Source organism: Toxotes jaculatrix, chromosome 2 (assembly GCF_017976425.1).
Source record: "Toxotes jaculatrix isolate fToxJac2 chromosome 2, fToxJac2.pri, whole genome shotgun sequence".
Taxonomy (NCBI): domain Eukaryota; kingdom Metazoa; phylum Chordata; class Actinopteri; family Toxotidae; genus Toxotes; species Toxotes jaculatrix.
The window spans coordinates 27,830,820-27,855,597 of record NC_054395.1 but is presented as its reverse complement, the minus strand read 5'-3'; the positions used below and the strand labels follow the sequence as shown (position 1 = coordinate 27,855,597).

The 24,778-nt window shown below is 41.6% G+C and overlaps 1 protein-coding gene across 4 annotated transcripts; it reads left to right on the top strand.

Annotated features, from left to right (window-relative positions):
- The first annotated feature begins 2,366 nt into the window (after positions 1–2,366).
- Positions 2,367–24,746, top strand: pkig (protein kinase (cAMP-dependent, catalytic) inhibitor gamma). 4 transcript variants are annotated; one of them, XM_041057342.1, is made up of 3 exons: positions 2,367–2,635; positions 22,569–22,750; positions 23,702–24,746. In XM_041057342.1, exons 2-3 carry the CDS (start codon positions 22,597–22,599, stop codon positions 23,779–23,781), a joined length of 234 nt encoding a protein of 77 aa, XP_040913276.1. In that variant the 5' UTR covers positions 2,367–2,635; positions 22,569–22,596; the 3' UTR covers positions 23,782–24,746. The 4 variants fall into 4 exon arrangements, with proteins under 4 accessions (XP_040913276.1, XP_040913249.1, XP_040913267.1 ...); XM_041057315.1 differs by having other exon boundaries at positions 23,699–24,746; XM_041057333.1 differs by lacking the exon at positions 2,367–2,635 and adding an exon at positions 9,603–9,687 and having other exon boundaries at positions 23,699–24,746.
- The last annotated feature ends 32 nt before the right edge of the window (positions 24,747–24,778 follow it).

The window sequence follows — 24,778 nt, the reverse complement described above, 5'->3', positions numbered from 1 at the left end:
GTGATTAAATGATCAAATGATTTGTGAGACTTTAATGTGCAAATCAATAGTAATTGTGGCTGTCAAACAGCTGTGGGAAGTTAAATAACTTAAGCACTACACTTAAGTGCATTAAAAAAAAAACATGATAAGCTTATAAAAAATGCCTTGTTAAAAAATAAACCAGATCTTCCTAAACAGCTGTTGTTGGACTGTGACCCTTTGCGAAAGCACAGTGTCTAATTGGGTCCCGATGTCACGCTCATTAATCATCTCATGACCCCTCTGATCCTTCAGAGGGTCTCATCCCTGGGCTGGGAATCACTGCGTCCAACTACCAAACAGTACACACACTAATTAAAACAAGCTCCACCTGCTCCAGCAACAACAGTAAAATGCTACTCGCACACTGATGCATCAATTAACAGTTTAATAATGTCATAATGATATCACTGACAGGGACCATTTTCCTGCAGAGCAAGAACTTCAAGCACATTTAGCTGATACGGTAAAACTTCTCTACTTTTACTGTATTTAATTAAAATGCAGAAATTTGACTTGTATTTTCAAATTGTTGTGTTAATACTTTTACTTAAGTAAAGGATTCTTAAATTAAGTATACACACACTTTGTTCCTTTCCACCACTGGAGAAATGGTTTTATTTTTTTACATAAAAAATAAATAAATAAATAAACAATGATTGTGTAATTATCCCGCCTGTAATATACAATATTCTAAAGACAGTGAGAACTCCTCGGGGTAAAGAGGACATTAATTACAAGCAGATGGGTGAGCCATGTGTGTATGTCATGTTAACATTCGGAAAACCTTGCATGATAAGATGACTCCACGCTTTAAATTTTCATCAGGCCAGTAGAGCTTAGCATGGTGGTCTGAGCTCAGGTGACCTTGGTGGATTTAACTGAAGTGGTTCCAAAATATTGCAGTATTAGAAAGTATTAGAAAATACACCTAACAGATGAAAATGTGGAACTATGAGTAAATTTAAACAATGAAGAGCTTTGTCTTGAAGTCAAGATTAAAATAGGTTTGGCATGTGAGTCTGCTGGTTTGATACTGGACCAGTGCCATCTGGAGCACTTACACAGAACTCATTAATTTGTTCTGTCTCTTTCATGAGATTTTGACTTTATTTTAACTCCACACAGCCTACGCTGTTGGTTTTCTGTTTCCATGGCATTCATTTAGTGAGCAAGACTGACTGTGGGCTGTACACTCGTGTAGTAGGAGTTCATATCAAAACATGAAGACAAAAAGCAGATCAGTTAAAGGAGCTCTCCGCCGATTTTAAACCCAAAGTTCAGTTAATTCGACAGTTTTTCATCCAGATTGTTAAAGGAGTCTTTCAGGACAGAGACTCAGAGAATCAGGTGCTTAGATCAGTGACTTGAATGTAGTGGTGATACGTGAGAGGAACAAACTAGGGCTTGGTGGGTGTAATGAAAAGATAGGGTTGCATTATGGGAAATGTAGGATTCAGCATTTTGGAGCTTGGTTTATACTAAAAACCAGGATTTCTCAGCCTATGATACTTAGATTTGATGCACTGTGAATTACCTTGTGTACGAATGGTGCTATATAAATAAACCTTGCCTTGCCTTAGATTTGACTGCCAGCTGCAACCACTGTTTCTTTTTATTATCACTACTCCTGGCAATACCGTTCTTTAATGATCAACGGATTGTTTGGTTTATAAAATGTCAGAAAATGGCAGAAACTTTCTTTTGAGCCACAGTCAAAAACACAAATACAGTATGTTTACTTTTCTACCAGAAAAAAATCCACCCAAAACCAACAAATATTGTCATTTAAGAGGCTGGAATCTGTGATTTATCTTTTTCTTAAACAACTCATAAGCTATCAAGAAGGTTTCTTGGTTCCTGGGGTCATAATGAAACGTGCACGGTGGTCAATTTTGGGTCCCAACAACAAATATTTGCCCCGGACCCCCCCCCCCCCCCCCTTAGGTGGTCTGATCAGGCCATGGCTATGTGTATGTAATAAACTGCCACCTTGAGTGTATGATACATCTCTGCTGACCTCCCTCCATGTTCAGGGTGCAGAGTTAAACAATCTCACTAAAACCAACATCAGGATACATGTGGGGGTTCCCTGCCAGGACATCTAGTCAGCTGGGGTGTCTGCTGGTTTGATGTGCGCTTAAATAAAACTGTCATGACATGAAAGCTAAAATGCCCCCTCAACAAAAAAAGAAAAAAAAAAGAAAAAACAGATGTATAATCTGTGAGTGTTTGATCCTCAGTGCAGTGTGGCGTTGGCTCCAGCCCACAGAGGAGTGGGAGCCTCCACAGGCGGACTCTGATTGGCTCAGACACGGCTAACTCCATTTTGGAAAACAGCTGTTTGAAGACACAACCTTTTCCCCCTCCGTTGTGTGCAGACGGTTCCCTGCGAAAGCACCCAGCCTCACTTTTGTTTTTTTGTTTTTTTACGCACACTTCTTCCTCAAGCGTGTATTTGTTTATTTATTTATTAATTTATTCATTTGCTTCAGTTTCGGCCCAGTTCGGCTGCGTGCTGCGTTTCTGTCCGACTGCCAGGAAACTTAACTGTGGATCCATGGTGTTAAATTTCCATTGTAACAAGTGGATAACAGGAGGCGACCCGACCAAGGTTAGTGGCGGTCTCTTTGTGCTTTTGTTGTGGGTCTTACGCGCAGAGAAATGGCAGTGTTTGAAGTGACCGTCCGCAGGGGAGCCGCGGAGTCACGAAGCGAGGGTTTCTACATTATTTTTATTTATTTTTTTTGTATTGTCCATCCGACACAGCGACCAACGTTAAGACGATAATGCATCTTTGAACGCAGAGCCCTCGGTGTCCGCTGTGCGCACAACGAATCCGTCAAATCTGCCTCCGGTTTTCTCCTCGGTTCCATTTTTTTTTTTTTTTTTAAATATGTGGAATTACAGCGTGAATGTTAATGATAATTCACCACCACCCCCCTCCTCGAATGTATGAGGCATTCAAGTGCATCCATTATCCTAGGCGCCTGTGTGTATTGTGTGTGTACAGTGTAGAGGACTGGCATGCACGTCCTTCCCACACATTAGCTGCTGCATTCAGTGTAGCTAATGACAGGCTGGATAGCTTTTGAAAGCCCTCATCTCCTCTCTCATCAACTGTGCCTTTTTTTTTTCTCTGTCAGTGCACCCAGCCCCCCCCCCCCCCCCCCCCCCCCCCCAGCACAAATCAACTAATATTTCCTAATTCAGTAAGATAACAAGGCAGTGGTGACAGCAGCTTTTCATGCAGTAACCTGGCTGCTGAGTGAAGAGAGGGAGCACGTCAGTCCAGTTTTTCTGGATCTGAATCCTGTGAGAATGACATTGCTGGATGGAGACGGCGCTGAGAGATTCAGCAGCAGGCCGGCGGGGAGCAGCCCGGGGACCCCCCACTTTGCATGAGTGTTGCTGGGCAAGAGCCAGTTACTGGGCATGGGCACTGGTGAAAATAAATACTGGCTTCTTGCCTGCCTGTGGTGGTTTGCTTCACTGTCGACGGGCTGACTGTAACCATAACAGTTTTCTCCCTGCGCTCAGTGCAGCAGTGCAACATGCACGTAAAAAAAAAGGAAACGACTGTTCACATTTAAATTAAAATGAAATAGTTTTGCAGTATTGCAGCATAACCACCAGCCGTTTTTTTCCCACAGTCAGCTCACAGACCTGGACTGTGTCATGTCTTGACAGGGACAAGCTTAAGGAACTGTGTTTAAAAACAGGGTGGAACTGTGATATGTAATGATTTGGCATTTCATAGCTTAGGGAAACTGTTGCACATCAGTGGTGACATTTTAGAAAACATGTTTGGAAAGAAAAGCAGAGGAATATAACCTAAAGGAACAAAGTGAGGGTAATACGTAGGGCTGCAGTGTTCTGTGGATTATTTTCTGGATTAACTGATGAATTGTTTGCTCTATATAACTGTAAGAAGTGTGTTTCACAATTTCCAAAAATCCAAGGGGGTGATTTCAATTTGCTTTGTCTAACCACCTGTTAAAATCCTAGAGATATTCAGTTTACTATCACATAAGATGAAGACAAGAAATCCTCATAATTTAGAGGCTGAGACTAAGGGACGTTTGGTGTTTTTGCTTGGAGGATGACCGCAGCGGTTATCAAAATAATTGCAGATTATTTCAACTAATCATTTCAGCTCAAGTAGTATGGTAAAAACAAATCATGGTGCACATCATGTTTGCATATTTTATCAGGAGCTTTAGCTGAAGGTGACTCTGTCTGGTCATAAATGACATGTCAACGCCGGTCCTGGACAAAAATTTTGACGTTAAAGAGCTTAGAATATTTTTCTATTAGAGGAAAAATCACATGTCGTAAGGAGATTAAGCCACCTGATGAATTTAAGGTTACGTTTGGCACCGTCTGATGTCAGATGTGGTTGTTCTTTGGAACGGTTCTCTACTGTCTCGTCTCCTCTCTTTGTACCAGCAAACCAAACATGGTCCGTTATCCTTCAAAATGGCCAAGGGGGATGGAGAGCAGCCAGAGCAGAGTGTGCAGTGATGCTAGAAAACCCCTGCTACTAGAAAGACGCACACATGCCCTGCTGACCTTTGACAGAGCCTTGCAGAACCTTCCCCTCCCGTGTTTCAGTCATATCTAATGACTGTGAAAACAAGGCCCACAGAAGAAAAGACAGACCGCTTACCATTAAGATTACGTGTGCTCATGTTCTGCCTGTTATCAAGGCTCATCTTCGCGGGGCCTTTGTGCGCTGTGCATCTTCTAATCTGTGACACCGGTTATTCAGAGAGCAGCTAGATCATGAGTAATCAGGTCATGCAAGTGCAGTTATGATTATCTGCAGTGCTGCATGACCAACACTCTCACCAACACCGCTCTCCTCCTCCAACTCCTTCAGCAAATGGAAGCCATATCTGCTCCTGCTGAGGGCTGCCAACAACAACATGATTACTCTGAGAACATTTGGACCCTTATATCCCTGCTCCGAGACCCTGCATTAAGGACACAGAACGGGGATGGGAAGGTTACTGTGTGGTTGTTTCTGTCAGTTGTTTTTCCATAAGTGAGCATCGTGTTTTTTTTTTCTTCTGTATTCCACTTATATGTTGATATATTGTAGTTCATATAGATTATTTAATTCCCAGATAGGGTTAGGGTTAGAATACAAAGGATGTTGTCCTCTAACGAGAATGTGAAGCAGCTGGATTCATTGCTTTTCTGCAATAAGGACAGGTCATTACATGCTTTTGATAAAAATAGCAATCTATTCTCAGAATTGGTTCAAGTGCCTTCTTGATTTCGTTGAGATTATTTCCACAATCGGTCGCCTGCCTGGAGGTCCTCCCGTGTTTAAGAAACAACAGGGATCAGAAAACAACAGTCTGTGGCCGAGCCCGTAAACAGTGAAGCAGGGTTCCGATACCATGTGAACCCACTGCTCCGGCTCTATTTTTGTGTGCTTTCCCTCTGTGTAATCATGGGTTTAATGTGTACATATTTTGTGGACGGGGATTTGACGGTTCAGCTGCGTTGACCTCCAACCACATTCTTTGCCCTGTGCGCAGAGGACTTAAGCTCCTCTGTTTTTAGCTCCCTGACTTCCCCATGAGGAGAAATGAGTGCCATCACCCCGACCATCAGCATCTCGTGTGACAGACCGAAAAGGCTCTCTGGTACTTAGCCATTGCAGACTCTGGTTATAAGGATGAAATTATTATTTAATCTCTAATTTCTTTTTATATTGTTCAAGTAGTTGAAGCAGCATTTCTACCCCCCCCCCCCCCCCCCCTCCCCTTTTTTTTAGAAAGTGAATTCAGTTGGTTTCTGGGGTCAGACGTATGAACAATACTTTCCACGCAGAACCTGGTATTAGTAGATGAAGAACGCTTCAGAGGAGCGTGCACATAGTTCATTCACAATCAATTTATTTCCCTGCGTTAATGTTCTTTTCATGTTACCCCTCATTCTGAAGCACCTTGTACAGTCCTTCTTTGATAATGGCACTATAAACTACACCACTGATTATCCGTCTGACGTTTTATAATAGTGATGATGGACATATCACAGGTACATTTAATAAAATACAGGTGCTATAAATAGCCACAGCCGTGGCTAATAGCCGCGTGTTATAGCAGCTGCTCTGACACTGATGGAGGACCTCACTGATGTGGCACAGTTGCACTTGTTCTTTTGACAGGTCTTGCAGTGTTGCTGTTAGCGGACAGAGGCACTGACATGCAAATGTTATGTTTATGGCTGAATGTGGAAATGAGGCTTGCACACGTGTGACCAGCTCCACAATGATTGAAATAAAACAGAACCGCACATACACATGGCTTTATGGATCCGGTGGAAGGAATGCATATGCATACTTTATCTTTAGAGATTTATGCATCTGGTCTGCAGAGTCTAAATGCACAGAGGTGTAGGAGGCCAAATTCATTTTCAGACTTAAACCTGTAGACAGATCATCGTCTTTTAAGCTGACATGAAGAACTTGGTAGTAAACGTTGCCCACACATCCAGCGGTTATGGGGCAACATCTGGGTCTTTAGCTGCTAAACGCTCCACTGTGTTCACCAGCTGGTCTCTAAGAGTGTCTGTCTGCTGTTTGGTGCAGAGCAGGTTGTGTACAGTGAGTTTTTAGAGCTTTTTTTGTTTTTTTTCTGCTGGAAACAGTATGAGAGCGATAATAGTGAACCAGAACAGTGAAGTTGTGGCTGAGCAGCTAAACGATGAGCTGAGACTCACTACAGACGTCCATGAAGAAGAGGGGAGCTGCAGACTCAGGTGATAGCTCTCTGTACAAGCAACTCCTTTCACATTACACACTGTTTTCACATTGTCATTTGATACATGGCCATAATAAATTGATCAATTATAACCATATTAAAGCAATATAAAGATTACCATTGATTCCTTACAGAGAACAGCTTCCATCTTAAAGTAGAAAGCTTATGCAGCTCCTTGCAGAGTTGGCAGGATGGTATGTAAGCAGCGTTGTTAACCATATGTGGGCAAAAATACGAGTGTCGGGGGGCCACACTGAGGATACTGAGAGACAGCAGAGAAGACAGTGATTCTGCAGGAATAGTCTGAGAAGTTTCTCTGGACCTTTTTTTTTTTTTCCTCTGCTGTGAAACTGGGTCACGCTTGCAATATACTGTAACCACTGTGGGTACAAACTGACCACAGCCCCCTGTTATCAGCCAGGGATCATAATGCTAACTTATTAGCAGCCCACAGCGATCGACTGTGCCGTACTCAAACGATACATTTTGGTTGGAGGATTACAAATATTAAACGTTTGATAGATTTTATTCCAGCTGAAAATTGGCACAGGAGATGTAACACTGACCCAGGCAATGCAAATGTCTTACTCCACGGCCTTGTTAAAGGCTGGGATGGGCTGCAGCTGGCCACAAACCTGCACACAGCAACTGGCTAAAGAAAATGGATGGATAATGCATATCCATTAGTCAGTTTTTTTGTTGTTGGCAGATTTATAAGACCCAAATCAATTTCCTCATGTACTCCCTCTTCCTGATAAATGACATTGTTTGTTGAGGTTGCTTTTCAAAGTGGCAACACATCTGTTTTTCAGCATTAAAGCCAGTTGATTTAATGTAGGAAAGGCAAGTTACACCCTCTTACTTCAGCGGGATTGGCCGACAGCATCAGCATAAATTTCACAGATAGGGTTGAGTTGTTGAATAAACACAGTTTTGAATGTATTTGGCGAGAGGATTTTTAATCAAACCTTATTATGTAAATGGATTCTCATCCGTGTGAATTGGTTTGGAAGTAAAATAGTGATGTCCTGTTTTTCGGCCCAGCGGGTCAGTGGAAGATGATTTGATGAGAATCCCCTGTTACCAAAAAAAAAAAAAAAAAAAAAAAGCTTTTTCATTGTTTTAAATGGAGTGGCCCATTTCAGATTCCATGTGATGTGAATAAAGCGCCAAAATCAATGAACTTTAAAAGTGATGAGACAGAAAAATGCTCAAGGGTAAGAGGAACAGCGTGACCTTCACTGTTTGACAGGGAATCAGAGGCTTGTGATGTGCCTGATGCTGTGATTTGATGCACCCAGGGAATTCTCAGGCTCACTTTGCTTTGAAATATTTTATTGTTTCTCTGAAAAGGTTTTCATGTGAATTCCAGAGGAGGGGAAACGATGAGCTGTGATGATGGGAGGCCGCTCACCGGTACCAAATTATTTGTCATTAAAATCACTTGACATGCTTGATAAATTAAAAGTATGTCTCATTTTTGATGCTGTTGCTGGAGGAAAACCCAATTCATCAAATGAGTTAATTACTATTAAAAAGGCATATTACGTGTTTTAGTTCAGTGGCCTGTCAGTAAGTAGGCTTCTTAAGGCAACATTAAGCACCTGTTTTACCTTAATATAACAGCTTCAGAATCGTTTTGGCGTTGCACTGACTTGTAATGAGGAGAATGGTACCTCTCTCATTTCACTCACACACACACACACACACACCACCCACTGTGGGTGAAGCTACTTCCGTGGTGTACTGGCCACCGGGCATTCTGGGAAAAATCCTTTTGGGCCACCGTGTCAGTGTGCCAAAAATTTTTTATTTTGGGCCAAGTGGCCATGTCGTATATTCTGTACATATGTTATCAACCCTCATCGACCCGACCCCATGGCGGCCTTTCATTCCCAGCACACCACTCAACCAGCTCTTAGCATCTATATTTTAGCACACGGCTGCTGTGGGTTCAGGTGTTTTGAGTCACTCAGATTATGCTGAGTTGACATAGACCAGACTGTGTTCTTGTGTGTCAGTGTCCTGCAAATTTCCACTCGCGGCTGCAGAGACTGCAGTTGCTGCTGCTCCGCGACATGACGCAGTGTTGCTTTAAGACAGGAACTGCAAGTTTTGTAGCTTCTCTAAGTTTAGAGACAGCCCATAGTGGAGTGTAAGACAGTAAAAAAAAAAAGTTAAAATTTTCCAACATTTCACCAAAAAAATTGAAGATAAGAGGAAAGTGCAAAGTGAGATTTTTTAATTTATTTATAAGGGTCAAAAGTAACATGTTTTATACTTCCTGTGAATTTAATCCGTCATCTTATTTCCATGTGTTTTTGGTAAATAATTTGTGTTAACACAGATTGAAAATGGGATGTAGTTATTTGTATCCTTGCCAAATTGGCCAAGTACGATGGAGTTTGGTAAAGGGCCCATTTTTCTGCAGAACAAGTACTTTAATACGTGAAAGACGTTAAGCTGAAAATACTTTTGTACTTTTGCTTGCGTAGGATTTAGAATGAAGGACTTTTACTTGTAATGGAGTATTTTACATTATTGTAATAGTAGTTCCACCTGAGTAAAGTATCTGAGTACTTCTTGTACCGCTGTTAACTGCACTGGTATCACAGTTGGCTTGGTGACCTGCACAAGGTGTTTGTCCTGTAAACCAGCATGAACGATGGTTTTGTTATCTAGGTCTAGAGGAAAGTGCAGCAGTTGCCTCTTCTCTTTTTTGTGGTTGCTCACGGGGAGGGTTACGTATGCGCCCGTTTTATCCCCGTCAACTCAGCAAATCGAATCACATGACGCCCACATCCTCCTAGACTTGTGGAAGAAAAGTGTGGCGACGCAGCTCAGTGGAATCAGTTGGCAAACCTCAGGCACACCGAGGCCGTCGGTACAGGTGAGAGGAGCGACTCATTTTCTTCAGATTATTTTTAAGTGCAGCGTAAAGAGCAGTTGTGCTTAACATAATCAGGTTCCCAGCTTTGGAAGAGGGAAGTGTGTTGTTTTGTTAGAGAGAGGATGAGGGAGTTGTGGGTGAAATTCTAACAGGTGGTGCAGAGATGCAGCCTGAAACCAGATCATATATTCTGTTACAAACTGGATAAATGGTTGTGTGCTGCAGCATAACTGAGGAGGATGTATTACGTTTCTCAAGTTCTCATGAAAGTAATGAAAACACTGGAGCCTGTGAGGCATATTTCCTTATATAGCAAGTACAATAAACACGCATGCATTCCTTCTCTTCAGCTCTCATCCTCCTCCTTTTTCCTTTTGTCATCTTCATGCTTTTTCTGTCCTTTCTCTTTCCTCATCGTCCTCCCCTCATCTTTATGCATACCTCCCTCACCCTCTCATCTCCCTCTTGTCCTTTGCTTCGTCGTCGTCGCCGTCCTCCTCCTCCTCCTCCTCCTCCTCCTCCTCGTCAGCCCAAGGGTCTTGTTCGGCCTCCAGTGTGTGTGCAGAGAGCCTGGGAAAAGATAGGGCATAAACAACACAGGCAAACAAACCACCTGCTTCCTGCTGAGGTCTCGTGTTGTTAAATGTGTGGACAGAAATAGAACCGGGCAACCTTGCAGTAGAATTAGAATAGATAGAATGGACAGTGGGAGGAAAAATCGCAGACCAGCACAGCAGTTATCCACAGCACGTGACTGTACCTTTGTGTTTTAGACAGAGGAATATGTGATTATAATGAATATCTTTGGAGTTTCTTCATTTAAAGAGTGTGAAGAGAGTTTTTTGATAAATTCGAGTAAAGATTAATCTCAGAGCAAAATTGTTGCCAGTTGATTTTCTATTTATTTATTTTATTCTATTCATTATCTGCTGAGTGTCTTCTTGACTTATTATGTTATAATGGACTGTCGCAGCTCTGTTATTGATAAATCTGCCAAAATTTTTCTAAATAAATTGATTAATCCCTATGTCTGTAAAATGTCAGAAAATAGTGACATTGCCCATCATTATTTTGTCCGGACCTCAAGGTTGCCTCTTTAAATTACAGTCACACATGTTATAATTTCCTTCTTTCGTCCAACCAACAGGTGCAAAGCCCAATGACCTTCAATGTACCTTTATGTAAAATGGAGAAAGTCAGAATCAGAAAAGCTGGAACTAAATTTTTGCTCAAAAATTTTGAGTAAAGTGAAAAAACTCTGACATTTCAGAGTGAACTGTGTAGAAAATCCACACGAGAACAGACATGAAATAAATACAGCTTTCATAACATTTCTAAAATACTGCTTTTTTCGTGAGTCCTTTCAGCTCTCTGTACTTTTCCAGACACACTGCAGAGTCCCACACATCTAAATATTTTCAACATGGACGCTGCACCTGAGAGGACTTACAGCCATGCTGTGTCCTTTACCTGCTTCATCCCTTAGAGTTTCTTTACAATGTCATAAATTAGTTTAGCTTTTGAAATAAACAAGAGAGTAACTGTTCAGAGATGTTAGTCGTAAGGAGCATTGATATACTTGTTTCCATTATGAGAGATAGGGAACATTACATACAAGAGCTTTGTGTGTTTGCTGTTGATATCCATCCATACAAAATCTGTTTCTCCCGACACATTTGTTTTTGTAACAACACTGCCTGTGAAGAGTCTCAAGAATGATGAGAGTCTAAATGAACAGTTGCTGCGCCGTTCGGAAGCAGAGATGCGACCACGGTTTTTTGGAGGAGGTGGGGGTTGTAATCACAGTCTCATTTGGAGTCCAGTTGGAGCACCTGCTCCTGACTCAGCTGTGAATCATGGGTGGTTGATGATACTCAGTCACACCCATCCTATTCACACACACACACACACACACACACAAACAAACACAAACACAAACCAGGGGATTCCCTGTAGCCTGAGGCAGGGCATGCTGCTACAGTAGACTCGGTCTCATATGTCTGACCACTCGTCTCTACTTCCCTTAAAACAATAATCGATCGCAGCTTTTTGCAGTTTTTAGGCCACAGGGACACAGTGTTGTACATTCAACACCTTTGCTGATGTGACCTTTACTTACCTCCAAACCTACAGAACAATCCCCTACTGTATATCTGATACTGTTACTTAATGTAGGGTGTGAAGGCATAGCAACATTATGGTTCACCGGCTGTCTTCACTCCAGAACCGCTATTGATTGAACCAGCTGCTAAACGAGCTATGCTAACAAAAGGGAGCGTTGTTGTCTGTCTCCTCAGTGATGAGTCTTGTGCGATCCTGCCATCTGTTTAGCTGATGAGATGACTTAGTAGATTAACAAAATCAATTTCAGTGTGTGTCTATGTGCCGGTGGTTTGGTTCCCGAGTTTGTGCAGAGTTAGTGTCACTGAGAGGAGATCTGTATGCTTTAATTACACAGATTCAGGAAAAAAAAAACGTGTTATATAAATGTTTTCTTTCTCTCGGCATTTGTTAACATTACTTTCTCAGCTGCACTCATCAGTGTGGTTCTGTGTTTGGTGAAATAACTGGCTGTCCTGAAGGAGTTCCTGTGCAGTGGCAGGCCATGTGAATATGATGTGGCTTTTTGGATGAAATGACTTGGTGAAGTCTTTATATATGTATATACGGTATTTAATGGAATAGTTTTGAAATTTGTAAAATGCTCTTATTGGCTGTCTGACTGAGGGCTAGATACGACTCGTGTGCTTGTCTGTTCAGTATGAAGCCACAGCCAGGAGACAGTTGGCTCCCTGTGAGTCTTGTCGTTGCTATGAGGTGTCCAGGAAGCTGGCGGTGATTTTCCAGACAGAACTGGTGCTGGATAGTTAAAGGGGAACTCCACCATTTCCACAAGTTTGAAAATGAAAAAAATCTGGGGGTGTGGAGGTAGCAGTAACCCGCTCCACATATGAGCGTGAGGCTCAAGGCTCAAGGCTATGTCAGCTGCTACTAGCATAACACACCTGAATCTCTGGCCCACCTGTCGGTGGTCAGGTTGCATCGTGGCTTGTGTGGGTGCCAGGTTTTGATGAGGAAGGAGAACGTGTAGGAGAAAAAAGACAACCCCTCTGGTTCTGCTGCATTGATTTTTATTTCTATTTCAGAATATGCACTCAGTGGCCACTTTATTAGGTGCAACTGTGCAATCTAATGCAATCAGTACAACAGCTCTGAGGTGTTAATTCACCTCTGTGTTTATAACTGAGGCTGTAGTTACTGGTGCTGTTGAACTGGGTTGCATTATATTGAAATGTGTTCCTAATATTCTTCTGCCCTCATATTTCATAATGGCGAGTCATTAGAAACACCCCTGCATATAATGCAGTCAGGTTCAGCACTACTTCACACTACAGCCTCAGTAATAAACAGTTAAATTCATTTCCTTCACACAGTGTCAGTCAAAACTGAACATCATCTTTGTAAAGGCCCAGTTTATGGTTCAGCTGTTTTATTGGATTGCATTAGATTTTACAGGTGTACCTGATGATGAAGTGTCCACTCAGTGTTTATACTAGTCTCTCAAACAGGTGACTCACTCATACTTTGGTCATAAACAGACAGAAATAACAATGCTCTGTTTTATTTTTAAGGACAAAGCGCTTAAAGCGAAAACAATAATTGTTAAATGTTTTTTTTAAACGTAGACACTAAACAATGAATTTACAAATGGCCGAGTTGCTGCATTTCCATCTGTGCATCTGTCAGTGTTATAGGAGTTCAATGCTAAATCAGCAGAGTACACTGAAGTACTCTCAGCCATGTAAACTGTGTGAGCACAAACAGTTATGTATAACCCAGACTGTGAATATGACTTTGCTCTGTTTTGCTCTTGCTGAGCCTTATCCACTCACGTAGAATAGGGGGCCTTATTTTTCAGCATATGCTAAATCAATTTCAAGCAATATTTACCAAACAGGAAAATGTCTTTGGCTTTGATATTTAGATTTCAGAATGAATAGAAATATTTGTTGGCATCGGCAGGCTGTGTTCTCAGCTGGTGCCTTTCATATCTTATTGGCCTTTCAGTTCATATGGGGAACACAGTTTCATCTTCCACTCATCTTCTTCCTGCTTTCCCCAGGGGTCCCATCCTCTGTATTACTGCTCGCGATCTGAATTCCTCCTCTAGGCCTCATGATTCACAACACAACATACCCCTGAATACATATGTGTACAACACAGCTACATGAAGCCATAAAAGCCTGAAGTCCCTTTCACTTAGATACTGGCACCCATGTGTTTTGGTGTCCCACGGTTTAATCCACCTGAACATCAGTAAATATGTATTTTTGACCTTTCATGCCCCTGTAGTTTGCTTCAGCCTCATTTCAGGTCGTTTCTGATGATAATAATGTTTAGCCTGCTGTTAAAAATTTTCTCTTGCTATTTAATGCACTGGTTTTATGCTCAGCTTGAAAGTTAAAGAACACAAGAACAATAATTTTCTCTACCCGAGAACCTTCTTTACGCAGCAACCCTAAAATCTTTTATCCAGTGTCTGCAGTGGGCGCAGCTTCAACAGCACTCACAGTAAAACAGCTATTAACTAGATCTAAGGTGTGAGCAGGCTTTAGCCTGACCTGTTTTAGTTTTACTGCACTGATGACGGATCGGCCGCAGCTCACCTGCCACATTGATCCAAAGTCGAGAAGACCTTCTGTACAGAAACACTTGACCGCACAGGTTGTCTGTAAAGTTTGGAATTGATTTTCCTGACCACCGAGGATCATGGTGCTGTATTGCATCTGACCTTCTAATCCCTTATTAGACAGTTGTAGCCTGAAGTTTCTCAGGCAGGGAGCAGGTAGCTGGTCCTCACTCCTGGTGAAAACATGATGCAGCCTTGGCTTTTTTTGTAAAATCGTAAAATTGATTTCATCAACTTCATCATCTTTTGTCATTAGTCGTTTAAACAATCTTAAAAATAGCAAAAAATTTTCTGGGTCTGTGTTCTTAAATGTGAATATTTTCTACGATGGCAACCTAAATATCTTTGGGTTTTGGGCTGTTGATCGGACAAGAGAAGAGATTTTATGACTTTGCCTTGAGCTTAGGGAACTTAAGATGTTTGTGATGTGATAGTTTTTGCTATTAGCTGACAGTCAATCGATCAAACACCTAATTGGCAAAATAATCTTCTGAGTAATCTACAATGAAAGTGATCGGTGGTTGGTGGTTGTTGTCCTTCTGCTCGATTACTTATCTTTATACACTTAAGCAGAGCTGAGACGATCATTTGACAGAACATTAATCTGCAACTACTTTGATAATCAATTAATTATATCTGTCTTTTTTTTTTCAACGTATAAAAGCCAAAGATTTTCTGGTTCCAGCTTCTTAGTTGTGAGGATTTGCTGTTTGTTTTATGTCACTATAATTATTTTGGACCATTAATCAGACATAAGAAGACATTTGGAGACTTCACCTTGGACTTTGCAAAATAGTTTTTGCCTCATTTCTGACACTTTACAGACCAAACAACAAATTAATGAATGGAGACAATAATCTATAATGAAAATAGCTGTCAGCTGCAGCCCTGCTCACCTTAACATGCCAGCAGTGAACATCTGAGACTGGGTGTCATTTTGTGTTTTTAATGGTGGATGTCTCTTTTTGGAGCACAGTCATTCATATGTATGTTTTTCTTCTCATGGGAGACAAATGCTGGGAATTGATCTCTGAAGTGCTCCGAGTGTGGGGAACCACGACTCTAGCTGCTCCTCCGTGTGCCTGCCGAGATAATCTGTCCAAGCTAGATTGATTTTTGATTTGGCCGTAGCTTTCTGAAGTAGCAGTCTTGCCTGGGCCTTTTGTTTTATTCATTAGTTCACTCAAGACTTTTCCACAGTAGCTGATGCTAATAGCCTCGGTCAGGCTTCTTATCTCCTGCTCCTCGGCTGATTCATAATGCCTTCAGGCGTAGGAGCTCAGTACGCTCATTTAGGATGGCAATTATGCGAGAGTGGCAGTGATCTTTCTCGGTATCTCCGCTCAGTGAAAAGGAGATAGAAAATTGCATTGAGTATCCAGTGTTATCAGTGATAATTCTACATGTCTGACAGAGAAGATGGAGACTTCTACCGTGGCTTAATAGTAAGCCTGAGACTTTAAAGTGCCAGCGAGAGAGGTGGTAAAAAGTTCTTGTGAGTAGTGGAGGTTTGTGTCTGCTCGTCTCCTCAGCAGGGAAGGTTTTCACAGTCAGTGTAAATGGCTGACTGCAGAGGAGCAAAAGCTAGCTGCTCAGCAAGCAGGAATATTCACTTCACCAGGGGAAATTAGGCCTTCACGCCCAGCCCGGGTCCCAGAAGAAGAGGAAGGATATGGGGCAAATATATACACCGTAGTTGAATGGACAGGGCTTTTATTATTTATTTATGAGAGGAAGACCGGAGAGGAACAACAATGCTATGCCCGATGAGGAAATACAGCTCCCTTGTGTTGGAAGTGGGCTCGTTGTCAACCAAGCAGCTGCTGACATCATGTGAACAGACAGTGCCCAGACCACATTTGACGGGGGCTGAGAGGCAGCAAGCAGGAGGGCAAAGAGCTGAGGCACACTAGTGTTCTGGTGCTCTCAGTGTGTGACGCTGAGGGTGAATGGATTTGGATGAATTTGCCTGAAGTGGTTTGGTTCAGCTTGTAGACACCGGGCAGCAAACGAAGCAGCTCTGATCACTTTGGTAAGAGAGACAGTTTGTTTTTAACTTTTGAATTATCTGTGCTTTTTGTTTGGATGCGTTGTTTGACCACAAGAGCTGAGAGAAAAAAAGAAGAAGAAGAAAAAGCAATTTCTTTCATTTGAAAAGCAGCAGTGTTTACATGGTTTTATTAGAACTGTTATTATTAGTTGATTAATCCTCAAGCAACAGAAAATGGCAAAATGGCAATCGGCAACAATTTTACTATATGGTTAAGTAATTTTTCAAATAAAAATCTAAAACACAGTTTCACTTTCTCTAATGTGAGGATTTGATGCTTTCCTCTAAGGGTGGACAGTTTTTTTTTTACAGAGCTGGAACCAAGACTGGGCCAATACATAGAAAATCTAATAACTGAAACCAATATACATTTGCAGTAAAAATTAAAATCTTGGTGTCAAAATTTAAAATAACGCAAACTCATAGTCATTAGACTCAGTATCAGCTTACAACTTTGTTGAAAGACCTTTAAACATATGTTTATTTTAAAGAAAACTTTTCAACATTATCTTTAACTGAAAACTTTAATAAAATAAAAGAAAACAGCTGTATGCATTGCACACCACCTTCACTGGTGTTGGTTGAGTGTTACTCCTATACTGTACTGTTTAGACCTTTTCTTTAGTGCATCCATCTGCAGTGAAGGTTTAGAGAAAGAGAGTTGAAAGTGGGGTCGCAGGCTGACATTATATTCTGAACGCTCGATTATGCTTTATTTATTATAGCACAACAGCTTTGGAAAACCTTTAGTTGGTTTCAGTTATTTAAATGTTATATATGAATAACATGATAAAAGCCAACCTGTCATTTAAAACGCAGCTGCTTCATTGCTAATGATTACTATAGCTGAATATGTACAATAGAAAACGAAGTGGCCATTTAACTCTGACAACTTTACTCCATCTCATCTATGCAGCCCAAGTATGAATTATCAACCATCATTAGACTCAGTATCAGCTTACAGCATTATGACCATCGACTGCCTATGAAATATAAAAACAGCAACTCATACGGGCGAGTAATATGGTGGCTAAAATATTACTTGTGATGTGTAACCAGTGTAACCAATTATTTTATTTTATTATATTAGCAATCTGTTTATATTAAAAAAGATTCTGATAATTGTAAAAATGCTTTATATCAGATCTGATGATTGGCTCGGATGATAATAGGTCAACCCCTACTTTCCTCTGTCTCATCTGGGTGTAACAACATATTAATCGATAATGAAAATAATTGTTAGCTGCTTTTTTTTTTTGTCAGCTATGTCACATCCACCTTTAAGTTTTAACTTAAAGGTGGTTCATTAAGTATTCAAGGTTGAAAAGGCCATTGGAAAAGTTGAGTTGCTATGAGAAGCAGATGAAACTCATTCACGTGAAGGCTTTTTGCCTTGTCAATAAATGCAGCAAAATTAGTTGACAGACTTGAAATTGGTCGTGTAGACGGCGCTAATGGATGTCGAAATCAGCCAAGAAGCCAGTCTTTGTATGGGTTATTGCAGATAATGTGAGTTTATTACTCACAAATCAGGCTTAAAAGGCTCCAGCGGGATAGTAGTGAGCCTGCCTCTCTAATGGGCCCAGTGTAAGTGGCTATGCTGATTCATATTCCCTCAGTGATCTCAAAGGATTTTGTCCCTAATATCTCCATGGCAGAACCTTTCCTGTTACATGTCACTGGCCCGGTGTGGTCACTGTTTATGTTCAAACCAGTTATGAAGGAAACTTCTCTGCATAAAGTACCACTGTGGTGCACTTCTGTTTAGCCTTTGCTTTCATTCACAATGAGGTGATACTGCTTTTTGTGTGGATATGATAATTCAGCTCCTTTCTTTCACAATGAAGGATTTACCAGAATTTGAATTAGGGTGTTTTCCTGAAAAACTTGAGAAACCCCACTTTGGAAATGATCCACACTTTCAGTTTGGAGCAGGAAGGAGAGGGGGGAAAGAGTGAGGCCAAGCCGAGTTCAGCTCATGAACTGAGCTGCAGCGATTTCCCTTTGAGGATTGAGTTGTTATTGTCTTGAGTGAAAATACACACCTGTGACATTTGTCTCGTGGTAGTGTTTCCAGGTGCAGCTGTGTCGAGTTTCTCTCTGTATGCACACCCTGGCCTTTTCACATAAAGACGCCCTTTTTATTTAACTAGGACATGCACTTTAAGGGTGCTATAAGTCATAATTCCTGGAGTGTGATCAGGAGATACTGCTTAGATTTCAGTGAGCATACACTGTGGCTTCAAGAGCACATAAATATGTCATTTACCAAAAAACAACTTTTAGGATTCTGGTCTCTAAATTACAGGAAATGAATCTGTCACTTATCAAAAAATGCCAAACATTCAGGAATTTGTGACAAACATTTTTCACTATTTCCTGAGATTTTACTGTAAAGACTAAATAGCTAATCAAAACAATTATGGACAGACTAATAAAAAAATGTAATGTAGTTGTTAGTTGCTGGCCTAGATGGTGAATGACTGTTCTGTTACTCCACTTAATGAACATGAGCTGCAATTAGTTCAGTCAGGCAGAAGGTCATTGGTGTCTTTTCCAGATCATCTGCTTCCAAGTCACTTTACATGTTCATTTGCATTATACAAATCACAGCAGGTGAACAGCACCGCTTCAGTCTGTCAGCCAGCGCTACAAAAACAAGTTCATCATCACAGTGAGCTTTGTGGATATCAGGAATAAAGTGATTTTAAAATGCAGCGCCATTAAACTGCTTCTCCCACAGCTGAGACCAGGCAGTCAGGCAGAGAGGAGTGTAAACACGTGCTGAAGAGCAGAAGGCAGAACGTCACCGCCGCCATCGTCCCTCCATGGAAACCTGTTAATGATCTCATGGTAGGATTTGATCCACATGCACGGGCAAGCAGACTAATTAAACAAACAAACGGCAATTAGATGGGGCTCCCATAAGCTGCATAACAACTGGGCCAATGGAGTAGAAAAAGGCAAACATAACACAGCGCTCAAACGTAGTCATTGCTGCACTAGATGCACAGTTGGTGCTAGTTGTTTGTGTTTTAACAGTTAAAGATCTTCCAATCAAATTTTTCACTCTGAGTTCATGATGGATTATGGTTGACACCAGGGCTAATTTTTTTTTGCATTTTAATATCATGATTTGAAAGGGACATTTTCATATAACTTTATGTGAACTACACTTTCTGTATTTCTCTTGTAATCATTCTGTTATGGTATAATTTAAAGCTACCACCAGCAGCCACTTAGCTAGCCAGCAAGCTAACCTACCTTAGCACAAAGGCTAGAAACGGCTAACCTGGCTAACGTGGCTCTGTCCAGGGGAAACAAAATCCACCTCTAAAGCTCACTCATTATTAACATAGTTTATCTTGTTCAATCCATACAATCACAGAAGCTTAAAAAAACGTCAATTTGCAGTTTTATGTGGACATTATTGGCTTGGACCATTTTGTTAGCTTTGGACAGAGCCAGGCTAGCTGTTTACCCCGTTTCCAGTCTTTGCGCTAAGCTAATGTAGCCTGCTGCTGCCGGCAGTTTCATACTTAAAGTACAGATATGTGGGTGATATCAGTTTACGCATCTTGCTCTTGGCAAATCAATTTATTTCCCAATATATTGCAGTAATTGATATAATTAAATCTTAAGCTGTAGCAGCTGAAAGTTCACAGTAAGGTTGCTGCTGTTGCGGCTTAATGGTAACTGCAGCCACTGAATTTATAGCAGCTGTAGCTAATAAAGTAAATTTTGTCTGTTAAAAGGCTCTGTGTGTGCTGTCGCCTCTTCGTTCTCTCTCGGTCACAAATCACGTTAAAAAATTAAGAGCTGTGAAGCTGCTCTTCCCATCAGCCTGTGTTAGGCACTCAACTATTGATCATTGTAATCTATTGATTTTGTTTGTATCAGTTAATCATTTCATCTACAAAATGTCAGAAAATAGTAAAAAACAAAATCCAAAAAATACGCCCATCACATTTTCCCACACACCAAGATGATGTATTGAAAGCAAAACACATTCAGTTTACAAAAATGTATAAGAAAGAAAACTAGAGTAAAAATTAGATACTGATTATTCCTCTGTGGATGAGTAATCAATTAATCAGTTAACTTTCAACGCTAAAGAGTATTGTCAGGGATCATTAGTTAGATACCAGCCATTATCATATGCTTCCAGCAGTTTGTCATTATTACCGTAGGTCAGCTGGCCTACTTATCTGTTTATCTAATCAATAAATAGAATGATGCTCTCAATGTTGTAATTATATTTGAATATTGTTTAGTAAGTAAACTACTTCTCTAACTTACTGGCTTGAAAAATAAACAAATCCCAAGAGGATGTTGACAATAATCAACCACATGATTTTATCTGATTCTATTACTGTACAAACAAGATAAGTGAATATAATAACATGTTTGTGATGCACATTAATATCTTGTTTGTCTTGGTCTATGTAGGGCACAAAAACAGTTTAGTCAGAAAAATCAAAGTTACATATTTTCCTGAAATCGTTCAGCTCTAATTGGTAGTTAGTGAAAGCCTCAGTTGTTTGAACTCAAGGTTGTGGAAAAGGTAGAAGGTATAATTATGAACCTGTGAGCCACTGGCCTCCCACGGTTCTTTGGCTCACTAATGACTGTAGATGACGGTCTATCAGAGGACCACACCACCATCTGCAGTCGGAAATACAGTGTGGCTCTTGTGTTTGGCAGGAGCACTCAGCGAAATGCCAGCAGCCCAGAACTCAGTGACATTTCTTGAGGTACTGCTCTTACCTACAGGGGCCTAAACATTGACCTTCACTGCAAATTTCACATTCCCAAACAGCATCGCCTACATCTGCGTGGCTCGTGACCTCCCAGGGAATGACCCAGGGTGCTTCCTTTTTGGTACACATGCTGTGCATAAGAGAGAGAGACGACGATTGTGGGACCTTTTGAATAATGCTAAAGGAATGCGAGCGAAAGTGTTTGGGAACAGACTGGCCCCGGGTCAGCGTGTTGTAGCCGTGTCTGCCAGCTCGTTTTTATTCCTCTGCCATTCTTCTACTTGTTTCCCTTCGAGACTTCAACCCCCTCATGTGTCTTAAAGATTCATAGCTTCGCTGCTCAGCTGTTCTGTCATGGTTGTAGTGTTACACGCTTTATAAGAGGGGTAAGTCTGTAGCTGCCCATTACGCAGCAGTGAGGTCTTGGCTATCTGTGCCGGCCTGCCGGGGGAGGTCTTCGGGGACTGAGGCTGTAGGACACGAGCAGCTGTGACGACATTCACAGTCTGAAACAGTGTCTCTTTCTTTGCATCAGAGGACTGTTTCCTTCTGTTACTTCCTTATCTTTTCTATGCTTTTCTATTCTTCCATTCTATTTCTATTCCTCGTCCTTTCTGGAGCAGTCTGATTATTTGTCCTCTTCCCTCTGAGGAGTTACCAGCTGTATAGTGTTTTAGTGGTTGGCAGGGTCCATGACCTAGTTAAATATGGACTGAGAACAGGAAACTGAAGAGGAGTGAATGGCAAATGGGAGTTCGACTCGCCTTTATTGCTTGGGCTCTTTCTGGCCCCACCTCTGCTTGTCCTTTGAATGCTTTAAAGCTCTTTTACTCTGGCTTTCCATATTGATCAATGCCTTTTCCAGCCCACTTTTTAAAATCCTTGCTGTGTCAGTACTTTAAGGACAAATGGACTAGTAGTGGTGTTTGACGATGCAAGTGGGAGCCCAGAGAGATTTGATGCAGCTTTTTTGTTTTTAGGACGACCAGTTAGCACAGATTTCGGGAGTGTCATTACTCGCTGTGCAGAAATAGAAATGGCAATTATAACACCGTCATTCTGTCACTCTTCTTTTTTATTAATTCTCTCTCAGCTGTCAGCCTCTCAGTTGAAATGCTTCTGAAGTGGCCCCTTTCTGCCCACTCTCTCTCTGCACTGCTGCACTGGTCATCCTCAGTTGCCTCTTAAATAGCTCAGCACTGTGTGCTTTTTTTTTCCCATTTTTTTGTGTCACGTTGATTCTGCTGAAGTAGAAATGCACAGGACACAGTGGTGCGTCCTCCCACAGGCCCTGCAGACCACGAAGGGAGACAGCAGGGTGATTTATTTGCTTCTTGCAACACCTCCGCAGCCGTCTGACATCCCCTCCTCCCTCTGGCAGGTGTAATGAGAGCGCTGGTCATGGACAGATGATGGACGTGGAGACGTCGTACTCAGACTTCATCAACTGTGATCGCACAGGCCGCAGGAACGCAGTGCCCGATATCTCAGGGGAGGGGACAGTAGTGGCCAGCACCAGTGAACTCACCAAAGACCTGGCAGAGATGGACCTGAAGGCTGCAGGTCAGTGAACTGATATCTGAATACCTGTGTAATATAGTGTAAAAGGAAATATGCATACATGTGTGCTAAAGACCAGGGGGCCGCTTCACAAAGATATTTTAGGCTAGTCCGTAGTGTTAGACCGGTCTTAATTAGATTAGCCTAATGCAAGTTAGACAGTTTTAAGTTGGGATTTTGACAAAGTTAGAGCCTGACACAGGTGAGGGTGGATTATTCAGCTATTAACCCCCATCCTCACCTCGACTCTCATCGCTAGTGATGTACTGTTACGTCCTGTTATGAGGACAAAGCTTTGAGCAGTGCATGAATTTAGACGTCTGTCTGAAGTCTGACAAATACTTTGACCTGAGCTGTAGTCAAAGTCTCTACTTTTGAGAAACCAGCCCCTGGACCTGAGGGCACCAACATATCAAAACACAGACAGGTGGTATTATCTAGATTGTAATCTCAGTGAGATTGGATTGTTGTCGCCTCAGCACTAAATGAGCCATAACGGCAGCACAATGAGAGCTCGTCCTTGCTTCCTTTACTCTCAGTAGAGTGTCAAGTTGTTGCCAGGAACATGTTGCAATATGACGCAAATCCCCAGTCGGACAATTTTGTGTTAAGTCTTTGTTCTTCTTGACTTCCTTCAAAGTCAAAGACAAGTTTCCCATGACATGAATAAGCAATTTGACCGCCATAAATCAAACTACTTTTAACACTGGTCTGGTGGGAAACCTCAAATTTAGAAATAATCTGTTATCATGCTGACACTGTGTTGCTACAGGAAGTTGTAGTTCCTTCCTCAGAATTCTCATTATTTATTTCCTTCAGGAGCGTGAAAGCAGATTTATTCCCTGCTGTGAGGAATGCCGAACCATTTCTGAGCTTTATTATATACACTGTGACTGATCTCTGCGCATATTGTTTCCCACGCCCCCCCCCCCCCCCCCCCCCCCTCCCCAGAAGGAGACCCGGGGGCCTCCCCAGCCCCTGAGGCAGAGGGCTCCACCAGCCAAGACGCCCAGGGAAGTGGAGGCCCCTCCTAAACCCAGCCAGAGACTGAAGGGGGGCAGAGCCAAGGAGAGAAAAGTAGAGAGGAAGCAGGTGAAAGTGGTGAGACATGGGGAAAGGAAAGAGAGAGTGTATATTGGTTGTCCTAAGCGGACATGAGGACACCTTCGCTCACTGCCGGCCTGTTTGGGGCTTCCACGGCTCTAAATGTTCGCCTTTTTATTGGATCAGATTGTAACATGGGGAACAGAACAGAGTAGAACTGACATTTGAGATGCTTTTGCTTCATACTCTGTTAGTCATTTATATCCCTGACGAGTCGAGAAAGCACAGAAACTTTGGATTAATGTCTGTGGAGATGGACTGAGCGGAACAGAATTCATTTATAACAACACTCGAAACGTTGTTCCAGCCTAATATGGAACCGTGTCATGGAGGGTGTATTCATAATCACCTGTTTGTCATTTTCTTTCTATGTGTGTGTGTGTGTTTGTGACCCTCTTGTTCAATTTCATCGTCGAGTCGTCTTTTTTTTTTTTTTTTTTAGTAACAACCATAGTCACCATTATACTGTCGTGTACGGACTTCATATTTATTGCTAAATGTTCAGTGATAACTTTGTGATAGCAATTTTCTTTGTGTAATAAAATACTTATGAATTACTGTAACTGTTGTATTATATGTTTTCCGGCGTAATTCACGTGGCGTTTTGCAAGTTTCGGTTTTATTGAACGCAGCAGGCGCAGGAGCTGTAAAGGTAGTGAGTCCCAGCCAGGCAGGATTAATGAGATCAGCTCCGAGTTGTTCCAGAGCCATAAATATTACTGAATGCAGCTTTTGTGTACATTAGGATGGCCACAGGATGCCAGTGTTTACATTTCCACCTACATTACATTTCCCAGTGTTCCCATTTATCACTTTATACAATCAAGAAACAGCCGTTTATCTGCAAAGCTGTATAGACTTTTAGCAAGTGCAAGCCTTCAGAAAATGTCCTCTTTATATTCACCTCTTTATAGTACAATAAAAAAA